This window comes from Oryx dammah, unplaced genomic scaffold (genome assembly GCF_014754425.2).
Source record: "Oryx dammah isolate SB20612 unplaced genomic scaffold, SCBI_Odam_1.1 HiC_scaffold_11081, whole genome shotgun sequence".
In the NCBI taxonomy this organism is placed as follows: Eukaryota; Metazoa; Chordata; class Mammalia; order Artiodactyla; family Bovidae; genus Oryx; species Oryx dammah.
Window position 1 is genome coordinate 57,284 of NW_024080475.1, and position 15,715 is coordinate 72,998.

General features: G+C 38.9%; 1 protein-coding gene across 2 annotated transcripts in view; it reads right to left on the bottom strand.

The window, feature by feature from the left end:
* Nucleotides 1–1,321: 1,321 nt before the first annotated feature.
* LOC120860529 (neuronal membrane glycoprotein M6-a) overlaps nucleotides 1,322–15,715 on the bottom strand; it is a 251,228-nt gene continuing 236,834 nt past the window's right edge. The window contains exons 5-7 of one of the 2 annotated variants that reach the window (XM_040236349.1): nucleotides 9,579–9,655; nucleotides 8,719–8,784; nucleotides 1,322–3,423 (exon numbers count right to left, since the gene is read on the bottom strand). In XM_040236349.1, the coding sequence (XP_040092283.1) occupies nucleotides 3,271–3,423; nucleotides 8,719–8,784; nucleotides 9,579–9,655 (296 nt within the window). In that variant the 3' untranslated portion in view covers nucleotides 1,322–3,270. The remainder of the gene's footprint in view (nucleotides 3,424–8,718; nucleotides 8,785–9,578; nucleotides 9,656–15,715) is intronic. The other variant, XM_040236350.1, reaches the window with a different exon arrangement.

A 15,715-nucleotide genomic window follows, 5' to 3' on the forward strand; every position in this document is an offset into this window, starting at 1 on the left:
TGATGCTGGGAAAGAGTGAAGGCAGGAGGAGAAGGGGACGACAGAGGATGAGATGGTTGGGTGGCATCACCGACGCAATGGACATGAGTTTCAGTAAACTCCAGGAGTTGGTGATGGACAGGGAGGCCTGGCATACTGCAGTCCATGGGGTCGCAAAGAGTTGGACATGACTGAGTGACTGAACTGAACTGAAATATAAGCATATATTTTTACATAGAGAAATGAACTTTTAATTTTTCAAAGATTAAATTATTTTATAATTATCAGTTTTTGAAAAGCATATATCATGAAATTTTTGTTCATGTTAAAGTTCTTTAATGTTCAGTTCTTTATGATCTTGTTGTTGTGCCTAGAAGGGCTTCCCATGTGGCACAGTGGTGGAAGAATCTGCCTGCCAGTGCAGGAGACGCATGAGACTTGGTTCCAATCCCTGCGCCTGGAAGAGCCCCTGCAAAAGAAATATCAGCCCACTCCAGTATTCTTTGCCTGGGAAAATCCCATGGACAGAGGAGCCTGGCGGGCTGCAGTCCATGGGGTCACAAAGCGTTGGACACAAGTGAACACAACAACAACAAAGTTAAGCATCTCATAAATCCTGGGAAGAATAAGAATTATTATTTCATCAGGTTTGAATAGGGGATAATTTTTTTTATTGTCATCAAAGTGATTTTTTAAAACAAGACATTTTCCCATGATTTACTTATAATTATTATAGATATTAGTAATTTAAGTTTATGAAATTTTCAAACTGTCATTTACAATAATACGTAAATAAAGAATAATATAATTCCTTAGGTTTTATGAAAGTTTAGGTTTTTTAGGTAACTATTTTATCATTTGTAAATTGCCATTACTTGATTTGGCCAGAAGAAATTACATCCAAAACAAATGAAGTCTGAAAAAAAATTTTTTTTCATTTCATTGGTCTCACCTTGACATTTTGAAGCAAACCAATAAATCATTTTTTCTTTCTGAATTGCATTAGACATTTTTGTTTCTCTGCTAGTTTATGAAACACTAAAGAAAACACAAAACAATAAACATTAGGCAAGGAAACAGCATAAACTGGGAATCGTTATCATTTGCTAAATGGAATGGCCTCCACAGCCTCCATTTCACCCTCTCCCCTCTCCCCAGCATTCCCTCGCTGTAGGTCATGCACAGACTTTTCATTAAATTGTGAAGAGTTAGGTCGGCTCAACCAAGTCAATAAGCATCCTAAGGAAATAGCACCGACTGAACTGGAAAGAATGCACACACAGGAAAAAGGAATAAACAAAACAAGAAAGAAAAAAACAAAAACACACTGCAGAAACTAATAATAAGTACACAAAGTACACAAGTGTATTTATTACATTTGCAAGCACTTTGTTCTACATTTCAAAAACGCCACCATCAAGCTGTTGGCACATTTATGTACAAAACAGATTAATTGTAATGCCTGCTACAAAGCACTCTTTGTGAAAATACAAACTCTAATACCCGAAAAAAAAAAAAAAAAGCCAAAAACATCAACATCATTACATAAGTTTAAAAGACAGTTTTAAAAATCATCACAGACTGTTAAGACACAGAACCGAAACATTATAAGATAGAATTTAAAGAAGCCCATTAATACTTTTGCTGAATATCTGTAATACTGCATACATCAGAAAAATGTTGAACCAGTAAGATAACCTAAGTGTAAAAAAAAGAAGCAAAACCCCAAATTAATTAAATAATACTACAGAATGCATAATCATGCCACAGATAACCCTAGTAATACACCCCCTACCTACTACAAGAATTGTAAAATTATGGATGATGCACAACTAGTCATTGTACAAAGATTGTTTCACTCAATAAATTTTATTAGAAATGCACTTACACTGAGAAAAGATTTCACAATGGTCAAATAGTGCACAATACTACCTAGTTTTTATACACTGACAAGGAAGTCTTGTCAGGCTACATCATTTTAAAAGACACTTTACAGCATTCTTGTAGCATTAGAAATAACCGGAAGAAGAGTTAAGGTTAAAACAAACACCAAATTTGGTCCAATAATACTGATTGTTTTTTTTTATTCCTTTGATATAGGTACGTCTTATAAATGAATACGAATGAACATTTGGTTAAAATGACTTACTTGAAATAAAAACACAAGATATCACTACACTTTGAAAGGATACATTGTATAGTGGCCTCTGACCTCACTTTAAAAAACACTACAGGTAAACCAACATAGATTGGAAGGCTGCAAGCAAAGCTATTATATTAATGGAAGCCTTTTCAAATATATCATACACATTGGAGGGATGGTTTACAGAGGTGCAATCCATTAAAATGCTTTAAAGTAGGTAAAACAACTTCGGAGGGGTTAGTGTGCTTATTTTTAATATACCACCTTCATAAAGGTAATTAATGTTCCACATTAGCATATTAAAAGTTCCAATCCAGCCACTGCTTAAGTCACAAAGCGATCATTCACCAACAGTCCATGGTAGTTATTTCTGTTAAAGTCATCGCTATACTAAACGTTAAAAGGTAAGCCTGGTGTCACTATCTTAAAAAGGTAACTAGCCATGCATTAGCATCACTGTTTCTACATGCTCACAACAGAAACATGAGTCATCAGAGAGAAATGCTTTTAAGTACATCAAGAAAAAAACAGTGTTAACAAAGATAAGAAGCACTTTTTTTAAACCTACTCTTACAAATTTAGAAATTGCACCTTAGATTGATGAAAACATTAACCGGGCCTATAGTGACACGGCCACTGACCTTCAGGCAGGATTTTTGTGTTTCGAGTCATGATATCATTTCTGTGTATTGTCATAATGTACAGTGGTCCCTTTGAAGGTTACCTGTAGTTAAACTAGTTACTGAAATCAAAACTAAAAAGTATAAAAAGCTACTTTTCTTTTCAAAACGTAAGAAAGAATGCAAACGGTGTGATGTCTAACCCATGGAAGTGGTGAAAAATCAAATCTCGGCATTTGACAATGTTAGTCTCTTTGATCTTACAGAATTAAGTGAGTTTGAGAAATTTAAAAAAGAAAAAAAAATAAAAGGCTGGATAGGAGCTTGTAGAAGAGATCTGATTACACCAATTTAACAAATTAGGAAATGAAGTGCTACGCAACAAAGACGTGTATTCGGGTGATTCATAAGTCACCCCCCATATCATTGATGAGAAGCACTTTCATTTTCTTTTTCAAAAGATTGGATGGTTGGATGGCCCTTAGTTAAACACCAATGCATCTGAGTGATCGAACTGGAAGGTGGTGTTTATGTGTATGCATTGAGCCGCTCTTTGGAGCGAGTAGAGTGGATATCATGAAGCTCCTGCTCCTCCTTTGACTTGATGTCTTCATACTTCTGCATCCGGCAGGCGTCTTTCACATAAGCCCAGTTGGCAGACAGAACCATAAGGTAGTGGACCTGATCAAAGACAAAGATAATTGATGCGGGAAGTCTGTTCTGTGTCTTCACTACACCTCGCTATTAGGAAAGAAATGGTCAAATTATATACGTCTGTAGAACATGTTCATTAACAAAATGGGATGAAGGTTTCTGCTGTAACAGAATATAAATAAAATATATTCCTTCCTCACTCCCCTAATGATGACAATATCTTCTTGGTGCACTTTTTTCAGTGTCTCTTTCTTCTTCTTCAGTTTTGAGGGATCCAAGGGTCTTAATTCAATATTTAAAGCTTTTATGTGATGCTTCCTGTCCTTCTGCCCTCACTTACTCAAACCGTAGACTACACATTGTATGGTTACGTATTTATGTTTTCTAATCTATTATAGGAAACGGTCTCACATACAGTGGACTCCAGTGAACTGGGACTGATGAAATGATACACTGCCCGATGTGAAATAGAAAACAGGTTCATGGAAAGCCCAACCCAAACCTGTGGATTTAATTACGCTGATTTTCCATTCAGTGAATTTTGCACGTTACAGTGCAAACTACAAGAGAGCAAGCAATGTGTCATGTGACTCTTGTATTATTTTGTTTAATTTTTTAAAAAATGTTTATTTGTTTATTTGGCTGCACCATTTATTTAGCTGCAGCATGCCGGATATTCAGTCTTCACTGCACCATGAGAATTCTTAGTTGCACCAAGTGGGATCTAGTTTCCTGAGCGTGGATGGAACCTGGACCCTCAATATCAAGATTGGGAGAATGGAGTGTTAACCACTGGATCACCAGGGAAGTCCCTGAATCTTGTACATTTATATACATTCATAATAGCTAGAATAGTTCAAGAAGGAAGCTCCCTATTTTTCCTGATGAATAAAGTGTGAAATAATGAAGCTCCTGGTTTTACCTGAATAGACTGAGCAATGAGATCACTTATTTGTTTTTCTTTCTTTGCTTTCCTTGTAGACTTTGAGAGAGAAAAAGACGTTTTCCAATTGGTGGGTTTTGATGGATGAATAGGAAAGAGAAACTAAGTTGTCAGGTATGTACTTTCTCTGAGCCTTAAAGGGTAGCATTATTTTTACTTATAATAAAGTAAAATAGAACAGGAAAAGTTTTTATTGAATTATAGTGATATTCTATATTATGTACGTTACAGGTATACAGTATAGTGATTCACAATTGCTAAAGCTTCTATTCCATTTATAGTTATTATAAAATATTGGCTATATTCCAGTGTTGTACAATATGTCCTTGTAATTTATACATACTAGCTTATATCTCTTAATACCTTGACCCTATGTTGCCCCTCTTCCATCCCTCTCTCCACCAGTACCTACTAGTTCTTTTTTTAATTTCTGTGAGTCTGTTGCTTTCTTGTATATTCACTAGCTTGTTGTACTTTTTAGATTCCACATAGAAGTGATATCATATAGTAGCTGTCTTTCTCTATCTGACTTATCTCACTTAGCATAATACTCTTCAGGTCCATCTGTGGTGTTGCAAATGGCAAAATTTCCTTCTCTTTTATGGTTGAGTAATGTTCCATTGTATATATGGACTATTACTCAGTAATATTCCATTGTATATACACCTAATCTTTTTCCATTCATCTGTTGATGGACAATTAGGTTGCTTCCATGTCTTGGAAATTGTAAATAATGCTGCTATGAACACTGGGGTGCATGTATCTTTTTGAACTAGTAATTTTTCTTTTCAGATATATACCCAGGAGTGAAGTTGCTGGGTCATATGATAGTTCTATTTTTAGTTTTTTGAAGAACTTGAAAATTTTGATTAGTCAAGATAGGAGCTAGGCTCATTTTAGAAAAGTAGGGATGAGCATTAAGAATGCAAGGTACATTCTAAACGGTGACTACTGTAGTATGTTCATGTTCAGGCAGTAGAAAGGAATTTGACAAAGTAATTTTGATACAGCGATACAGTAAAGCAATGAAATTCCTCTCAAATGCTGTGTTTTGCTTCATTTGTTTAGAAATTGTAAGCCACATGGAAGTAGGAGCTCCAAATTATATTCTTGCGTGTTCATAGTGAAAGCTTAATCACTATATGTATGTGGATTAAGTAAGGCTTGTACACATAGCCAAATTTGTGTTGTCGTCGTTGCTGTGAAAATATCAAGGGCCTTGGAGAGCGCTTATCAAGCAGCTGGTACTTAGAATATTTGCCATAGGAATGAATTTATTTTTAGATGTTCAGAGACTTTCTCTTTGAAATCGGAGAAAAATATGACTGTTAAATAATTACTAAGAATCTATGAGTGAAATACTAAAAAGAATGTCAATGTCACTGAAAAGAATGTCAGCGTTACTCTATTTTAGAGACTGGAGTTTCCCAGCAGGTTTTCAGATATTTCACCTGGCCCTCGGTTAATGCAAGCTCCAGGCTTGTCATCGGACCTCAGCAGATGAATCCTAAACACCGAAATCTAGAGATGCTAACTTGACTACTTTTGTCGGCAGACAGACCTTCCTAATGTAATAAAAAAAGATAATGGAGTAGTGCTATGCCCTGCTTAGTCGCCCAGTTGTGTCCGACTCTTTGTGACCCTATGGACCGTAGCCCGCCAGGCTCCTCTGTCCATGGTGGTTCTCCAGGCAAGGATCCATGAGTGGGTTGCCATGCCTCCTCCAGGGGATCTTCCCAACCCAGGGAATGAACCCAGGTGTCCCGCATGCAGGCAGAGTACAGCACACATGAATCTTAGTCCAAATTCTTACAACCCTTGCCTTAAATGACAGAGGATTTTTAAATACCTTGGTAGAGTGAAATTCATCTCAATTTTCTGATATCTAATATAGAAATAATTATGGTAGCTGTCTTCTGAGATTTGAATGAGATGTGTTGAGGTTAATGACAGTTGCTATCTTACAAGTACTAATAAAGCATTTGATGGTAACTTCGACAAAGTATGTTTTAAAGAAATGTTAGCTAATAGCGGTGCTATGGAAGCTATATTAATACTGGGAACAACAGAAGTAGTTCTATCAGTATTTTCTGTTTCCAGAAACATAAACTTGGGATGTCAATCAATATTTAGAAGTTATTTACTTCTTAAGGAATTTATGCTTTGCTTTTATTTAGTTATCTAAAAGGATGGTTAGTACTTATGAAAGTAATCTTCTGAACTCTTGCTGTTTGAAATAAAATTTATTTATAAGTTAATTCCTAAATCTATGCAGATTTCTTAAGAAATATATAACATCTAAATTTTCTATCATCTTAAAATCTTTTAATAATAGAATCACTTTATAGGAAGCATTTTTAGAGTCATTTAAACACTATTTTGTTCAGACAGGTACTTTTCACTAATGTGTGCCTGAAGGCATGTGTTTTTACACAGAATTTTGCACACACATATGTTGCAAATGCAAACAAATGCTTTATTATGTACTTCTTCTCAGAAAATGATTTGATAGATGTTTTATATATGGGTGTGCATTGCTTGAAGATACACGACCCTATATTTATCCATTGTGCAGAAATGTGTGGGTGGATGCAGGTGAACAGATGTTTCCTGTTATCTCACAGCCAGGCTATTTGGGATTATGGGGTCTGGGATATCACTGCCCAGAACCTATGGATGATTCTATGTTAAGAATATAAGGCCTTTGCTTATTGTTTTATTGTGACCCCTCAGTTACTCAGGCAGCGAGATCTTGTTAAGCATCTCATATTCTGAAGTGAAATTCTTATGGAGACATTTATACACCAAATTTACAATGTTGGGCAATTAACATGATATTGAATTAAAATGTCTGAAAATCCACCATGGCCTTGATATGGCTATTTTTGTCAGGTATTTTTGAAAATAGGGTGGTGCTAGTGGTATAGAACCTGAGGACATGGGAGATGCTGGTTCGATCCCTGGGTTGGGAAGACTCCCTGGAGGAGGCCATGGCAACCCGCTCCAGGATTCTTGCCTCGAGAATCCTATGGACAGAGGAGCCCCACCAGTGGGCTACAGTCCCTGGGGTTGCAAAGAGTCAGACATGACTGAAGTGACATATATACACACTTTTGAAAACAGTTTTATAAAACAGAGTCAGGTCTTAATACAAATTGATTTATGAAGTCACTGAAAATAACTGGTTTGAAGTGGCTCACCGGCACATTGTCTCTGCTTTCCTGTTATTAGTCTTTGACAAGAGAAAAGCACTCATTTTTTTTCTGAATGTTTCTTTCACCAACATGTTGGACAATGTATTGGCACCATAAGGAAAGGAATTAGATAGTTCCAAATTAACTCATCATTTCTGGGTATTGAAGTAGCTATTCCATAGCTGAGGTTACTGGGCACCTTCTAGAGCTCTCTGCCACGTATATTCTAGGACCTGAAAATAAGGACAGAGGAACCCGGCCGCAAAAGCTCCTACAGTGTGCAGGGTCCGTGTTCATTGTTGCCACTTGGCCTTCCACTAAACAAAATGGAACTCATGGTGAGTTACAAAGAAGAGACTGGATCTGGCAAAATTCAGGTCCTAAAAACTTGGTAAAGCCTGACTTTCAGGACTTGTTCTTAATATTTTTTAAGAAAGTTATATACAGAAGACACAACCAGAAACTACTAAGGTTTATGTGAAGAAAAATAAATTAATCCTTTTTTCATAAATGACTCCATAAGGAGGAAAAAAGGGTAACGTAAGATAAGGAATTGATTAAATTATCTGAATACCCCATTGATGCATATGTGCTGCTGCTGCTGCTGCTAAGTCGCTCCAGTCGTGTCCGACTCTGTGCGACCCCATAGACAGCAGCCCACCAGGCTCCCCTGTCCCTGGGACTCTCCAGGCAAGAACACTGGAGTGGGTTGCCATTCCCCTCTCCAATGCATGAAAGTGAAAAGTGAAAGGGAAGTCTCTCAGTCGTGTCCAACTTCCAGCAACCCCATGGACTGCAGCCCATCAGGCTCCTCTGTCCATGGGACTTTCTAGGCAAGAGTACTGGAGTGGGGTGCCATTGCCTTAGTATATGCCAAATAAATGACTTTTTATGTTAATAGTAGTCTCACATCTAAAATGCTAAGGAATTTACTTATTTTGGTTAGTGTTACCAATATTATGGAGCATTTGAACCCTTCAACTGATTACTAAATGTCAATTCTATTGTAACGAATATCTTTCTTTAGAGTAAGCCTTATTTTTCACTTATTTGTTCATTCTCCCCCTCTCTTTTTTAAAATGATGCTAAAATACGTATGATTCCTACAGACTTTGGATATTAGAGGCAAATGATCGTCTCTACAGGCAAACTGAAAAACCAAGCCTCAGAGCTTTGAGGTCTTACCATAGCGATGACTGCAGCCCCAGCTCCGGCAAGGGCAACAATAAACAAGTGGAAGGTCATGTTCAGCTGCAAAAGAAACCAGAGAGAAACAGACATGCATCAGGGTTACAACAGAAGAGTGATAAGGCGTCCATAGCCTTATGAGTAGGAACTCTGCTCATCTTTAACAGAAGTGCACCTCACAATATCTTTTCTTCTGCTGCTGCTGCTGCTAAGTTGCTTCAGTCGTGTCCCACTCTGTGCGACCCCATAGATGGTAGCCCACCAGGCTCCCCCGTCCCTGGGATTCTCCAGGCAAGAACACTGGAGTGGGTTGCCATTTCCTTCTCCAATGCATGAAAGTGAAAAGTGAAAGTGAAGTCGCTCAGTCGTGTCTGACTCTTAGTGACCCCATAGACTGCAGTCCACCAGGCTCCTCCATCCATGGGATTTTCCAGGAGAGAGTACTGGAGTAGGGTGCCATTGCCTTCTCCGTGTTTCCTCCTGAAAGTTGTTTAAATCTTTGCAAATGCACTATATTAGTATAATTTCATGTTAAAGATGAGATCATGATTAATAATGATGGTTTCCAGTAATATTATAACCACGAAGGCTATGGCATATCTTTTAAAATATAGCCTTATGATTTTCCAACTTTCATTAAAATGATAGTTTCTAGAAAAAAATTTTTATCATAATTATTATTGAAATATGCAGAGTATCTCATTCTTATTTATTTTCTCATCCCCCTGCATAACAACATTGCAAGTGAACTTGCCTCTGAAAGAAAAAGGCAGGAATTTGATGTCACTTTAATTATATATCAAATAACAAAATGAAGCTCAAATTCTAACAAAATTAAAGGCTGTAACAACACTCACCTCAGTGGATTCACACATTCTCAGGAAGTTCTCAGAGACAGTGCAAATTTTCTTTTCCTCTCCAATTGTCACAATCCCTACAACATTCAGAAAAGTACAGTTTAACATTTTACATATTTTCAGGATCCCAGAGAGAGAGAAAACAAACTCTTCCTCAGCTTTCGTGACTTGATAATAATCATGAAAAATAAAACTTAGAATGGAAGATCAAGACTATTCAAGCCTCAAGCAATTTAAAACATTTTCAATCTGAATTCAATGGGATCTAGTAACCAGAATCTTCAGATTCAGTTGTAGCTACTTCATTGGTTTGGTCCATTAATGTCATGGTGTAGGCATCAGAATTCTTTGGATAACTATGCTCCAGATGAAGTCAGGATCTTAAAGTATTCTGCTTGTACAAAGCCTCCATTAGTCTATAAAAGCATACTGCCCAAAGGAGAATTTTTCTCCGCTAATGCTGAAAACAGTGTTATTAGTAAGAAGAAATAAAAAGCTGCAATTTCACTCCTATTTATCCTTGCTCCAGTTGGTTTATGGATCAACTGCATCAGAATCTCCTGACTAGAGATCTCTTCAAGAAAGTTAGAGATACCAAGGTACATTTCATGCAAAGATGGGCACAATAAAGGACAGAAATGGTATGTGTTGGGGGCCAGCGTGAGGAACTCCGCCTATGGCAAAGGTCATGAGGAAGGAGGCTTGGCATACGCAAAGGCGTGATCAAGCCTCAGGAACCCCCTGTTCCCGAGCATCTACCCCCAAACCAGAGTCTGTTTTATGCTCTCCCCCATAACCATTTCTCTCGGAGAAGGAGTAAACGTGCAGCTCCAAGGCGATAAAAATTCCTGGGCGTGACAAGAGTGTTTCAGCTTACGGACTCCTCTGAAGGTTATCTAGCCCGCCTGTATAGGTTCGTCTGGCCACATGTGATTGTTTACAGCCTCCCAATCTGAGAGGCATGAGATGTTTTAGACTTACTAAAGGCAACTTCTTTTGGGGAGTTAGAAATTATTAGTATAGTGGGTTGGTTAGGAATTATATTGGTGAAGGGTTTTTCATTTGTTGTGTCAATAATTGCTGCTAATTCCCTCCCCTGGGTGGGACAAGGATGTCTTAGGTCAAACCTCTCTGCTGACAGGCTAGCTTGTGTGACAGGATTATCCATACTCCTGCCACTATGAACATGATTGTTTACTACCTCTCAGCCATAAATAGCACAGACAGTTTTGGAGTATTTTGAGAGTCTTAATTAGCATAGGGCTTTTTCTTCTTGTTGAGTCAATGATTGCCGCCAGGCCTCCATATCCTTAGGCACCTGGGAATATATTAATCAATGTATTTGGAATATAGAAAAGGAAATATGTAGTTTTTAAGGTTAGCAATACTAGACTTTTTGAGTTAATGGATTTTCTCTTTTGTAATAGATCACTGTGCTTTGTTATAAATCACTGTGTCTTTGTTATGTAAAAATGTAACTTTATCGCTATCTTAAGACTAAATAGATCTTAAGGGGAGCATTGGTAAAAGGATTTTCATTTGTTGGGCTGATGTTTGCTGCTAAATCTCCGTATTCCCTGCCCATATAATGAATATAACTAACATATAGGAGAAATAAGTATTAACCTTTAAGCATATAGGAGAAATAACTATTAACCTTTAAGATTAATCCTGTTAACCTTGGGTTAAATAAATTCCTTTCTTGATTGTTAACTCACTACACCCTCACCCTATAGGAATGCAACTTTATCTGGAGGGTGGTGCCTGGTTTAAGAAAAAACACCCTTGGAAGAAATAAGGTTTTTGGTTATCAGAAAGAAAGGATCATAGAATGTCAGCAGGTCTCACTCATGGCCAGAAGATAATGTAATATCCCTAAGACCCCCACGTGACTCTGTATTCATCCCTATGTGTAACAAAAGGTATATAAGCAAACCCCAAAATAAAGAAATCGGATCAGTTTCCGGAAAGACTGATTCCCCCATGTCGCTTCTTTCTTGCTCCCATTTCTCTGGCTGAATTCAGCCTCCTTTCTCCACTAATTCTCCTACTACACTATCCGTTTCTAATCTCGCTCTGTATCTGTAATTAAATATGTATTTTTCCAAAGATGCCAACGCCGTCCCCCCACCTTTGAATCACCCTGGATCCACCGGGGCTGGACCCCGGCAGGTATGGACCTATCAGAAGCAGAAGATATTAAGAAGAGGTGGCAAGAACACACAGAAGAACTGTACAAAAAAGGTCTTCATGACCCAGATAATCACAATAGTATGGTCACTCATCTAGAGTCAGACATCCTGGAATGTGAAGTCAAGTGGGCCTTAGGAAGGGAAGCATCACTATGAACAAAGCTAGTGGAGGTGATGGAATTCCAGTTGAGCTATTTCAGATCCTAAAAGATGATGCTGTGAAAGTGCTGCACTCAATATGCCAGCAAATTTGGAAGACTCAACAGTGCCCACAGGACTGGAAAAGGTCAGTTTTCATTCCAATCCCAAAGAAAGGCAATGCCAAAGAATGCTCAAGCTACTGTACAATTGCACTCATCTCACACGCTAGTAAAGTAATACTCAAAATTCTCCAAGTCAGGCTTCAACAGTACGTGAACTTCCAGATGTTCAAGCTGGATTTAGAAAAGGCAGAAGAACCAGAGATCAAATTGCCAACATCTGGTAGATCATCAAAAAAAGCAAGAGAGTTCCAGAAAAACATCTACTTCTGCTTTATTGACTACACCAAAGCCTTTGACTGTGTGGATCACAATAAACTGTGGAAAATTCTGAAAGAGATGGGCATACCAGACCATCTGACCTGCCTCCTGAGAAATATGTATGCAGGTCAGGAAGCAACAGTTAGAACTGGACATGGAACAACAGATTGGTTCCAAATGAGGAAAGGAGTACGTCAAGGCTGTATATTGTCACCCTGCTTATTGAAGTTATATGCAGAGTACATCATGAGAAATGCTGGGCTGGATGAAGTACAAGCTGGAATCAAGATTGCTGGGAGAAATACCAATAATCTCAGATATGCAGAGGACACCACCCCTATGGCAGAAAGTGAAGGAGAACTAAAGAGCCTCTTGAGGAAAATAAAAGAGGAAAATAAAAAGTTGGCTTAAGGCTCAACATTCAGAAAACAAAGATCATGGCATCTGGTTCTATCACTTCATGGGAAATAGATGGGGAAACAGTGGAAACAGTGTCAGACTTTATTTTTGGGGGGCTCCAAAATCACTGCAGATGATGATTGCAGCCATGAAATTAAAAGATACTTGCTCCTTGGAAGAAAAGTTATGACCAACCATGACAGCACATTAAAAAGTAGAGACATTACTTTGCCAACAAAGGTCTGTCTAGTCAAAGCTCTGATTTTTCCAGTAGTCATGTATGGATGTGAGAGTTGGACTATAAAGAAAGCTGAGTGCTGAAGAATTAATGCTTTTGAACTGTGGTGTTGGACAACTCTTGAGAGTCCCTTGGACTGCAAGGAGATCCAACCAGTCCATCCTAAAGGAGATCAGTCCCGAATATTCATTGGAAGGACTGATGCTGAAGCTGAAGCGCCAATACTTTGGCCACCTGATGCGAAGAACTGACTCACTGGAAAAGACCCCGATGCTGAGAAAGATTGAAGGCAGGAGGAGAAGGGCACGACAGAGGATGAGATGGTTGGATGACATCACCGACTCAATGGACATGAATTTGAGTGAACTCGGGGAGTTGGTGATGGACAAGGAGGCCTGGCGTGCTGCAGTTTTTGGGGTCGCAGAGAGTCGGACACTACTGAGTGACTGAACTGAACAGCATCAGAATCCCCTGATGGGGATTCTGGGGAACTATCACAAATTTGTATCTCTGGATCCACTGGAGGACTAATCCATCAGAGTCTGTGAACGTTTGCCAGGAGTATTGAATTTTTAACAAGCACATAGGTGAGGCACTGCCACAGACCTCATTTTACAGAAGTGATCAAGAAGTGACCCATCCTAGAATCGGTCTTTGATTTTGTTTTGAGAACTCCTGAAGTGTTAAACACATATATACATGAAAGGAAAAATTCACAACTTCTGGGCAAACTAATACCTCAGCTTTTAGCACTTGCTGCATAACAATATATGGACATATTATTTAGTTTTAATATGTACACATATTCACACATTTTTAGCTTAGAGGTGCACCATCAACTCTCCATGTTTATGGATCTGCTTATACCAACCTGCTTTGCCAATGGTTTGGGCAATTATTTCAGTTGAAGAAAATCTACTTGCAATATCTTGAATTCAGAGATCCTTCTCTGGGACCTTCCTTTTTTGCCATGGTAAGTCTAAGGGGGGTTAAAAAGAACCTCTGGAAGATGTGTCTAATAAATCATCATTAGTGAGAAATCTTCCCAGGAAAGGCTATCTTTCTCCTTGCTGATCTGTTGCAGACTTCATCCATTCACATGAAACACCCTGGCTATGCATGCATTTCTTTGCCTATTTCTTTATTCGCATTTGCAGCAAAACTTCTAGGAAGTGTTGCTTAGGCTCCATCTGCAATTCCTTTCTTTCCATTTTCACTTAAACCCCTTCCAGTCAAATTTCACCCCAATCCTCCATTGAAACTTTCCTTATGAAGGTCATTCATGCCCTCCACATTGTTAAAACTGAAGATGAATTCTTCGTTCCCCTTCTATTCGCCAGTCAGCAGTACTGGAGGCAGCTGATGACTCCTGCAAGGCTTCCCTGGTGGCTCAGTGGTTAAAGAATATGCCTGCCAATGCAGGAGACGTGGGTTCAATCCTTGGGTTGGGAAGATTCCCTGGAGAAGGAAATGGCAATCCACTCCAGTATTCTGGCCTGAGAAATCTCACGGACAGAGGAGACTTGCATCCTTCATGGTCTCTTTATTTGGATTCCAAAATCTACATCCTCCTGCTCTTGCCTTTCTGTTCTCACCGGCTTCTCCCTCTCAGTATCTTTGTCTGGTTCCTCCAGCGAGCTAGGATCTCTTTCAGTGGTGCTTCCCAGTGTCCAGTCCTCAGTTATCTGGCTCCTTTGCTGACCTCAGCCGTTCTCAGAGCTTTCAACTTTAAACATTATCAAGATTCCTAAATTCATACAGGCAGCCCCATACTTCTCTCCCGAAACCAAGACCCAAATATCCAACTTCTTACTTGACAACTCTATTGAGTCCTCTAATAAGCACCCGAAAAACAACACTGCTGAAACTGAAGTCTCACCTTCTCCGTTGCCTGCCCTACTCCTGAGCAAGCTCTTCTGGTTGGCTTTCCCATCTCATTTAATAGCTAATCAGCATTCCCAGTTGCTTAATCAAAAAGATGAATTCCTTCTTGAATCCTAGTTTCCTGTCGACCCCCACACACAACCCATCAGGAAATTCTGTTGCCTCTGTCTGTACCCATTGTGATCCACAGTTGGGGGGCTGGTTTTTTTCTTTTCTGATGCCCTTTGTTTATAACTTGATTGCATATGAACATTAAGGATTCTTATTAAAGATGTATTATTTGGAGGGTAAATAAATGCTGTCCAGGCAGTAGATTCTTTGTTAAGAACAAACAGAAAGCCTGTACAGATGATGTGAAAGGTTGCTTGACACCTCTGCACATCACAGAAAAAGGCTAAGCCTGAATAAATCCTGGATGAAAGTGCAAGAAGAGAGTGAATAAGTTGCCTTAAAACTCAACATTCAGAAAACATTCACGGCATCTGGTCCCATCATTTCATGGCAAATAGATGGGGAAACAGTGGAAACAGTGACAGACTTTATTTTTTTGGCCTCCAAAATTACCGCAGATGGTGACTGCAGCCATGAAATTAAGACACTTGCTCCTTGGAAGAAAAGCTATGACCAACGTAGTTCAGTTCAGTTAAGTTCAGGCTCAGTCATGTCCGACTTTTTGCGACAGTACACTTTTTGAATTGCAGTACACCAGGCCTCCCTGTCCATCACCAACTCCAAGAGTTCACTCAAACTCACATCCATTGAGTCAGTGATGCCATCCAGCCATCTCATCCTCTGTCTTCCCCTTCTCCTCCTGCCCCCAATCCCTCCCAGCATCAGAGTCTTTTCCAACGAGTCAACTCTTCACATGAGGTGGCCAAAGTATTGGAGTTTTAGCTTTAGCAT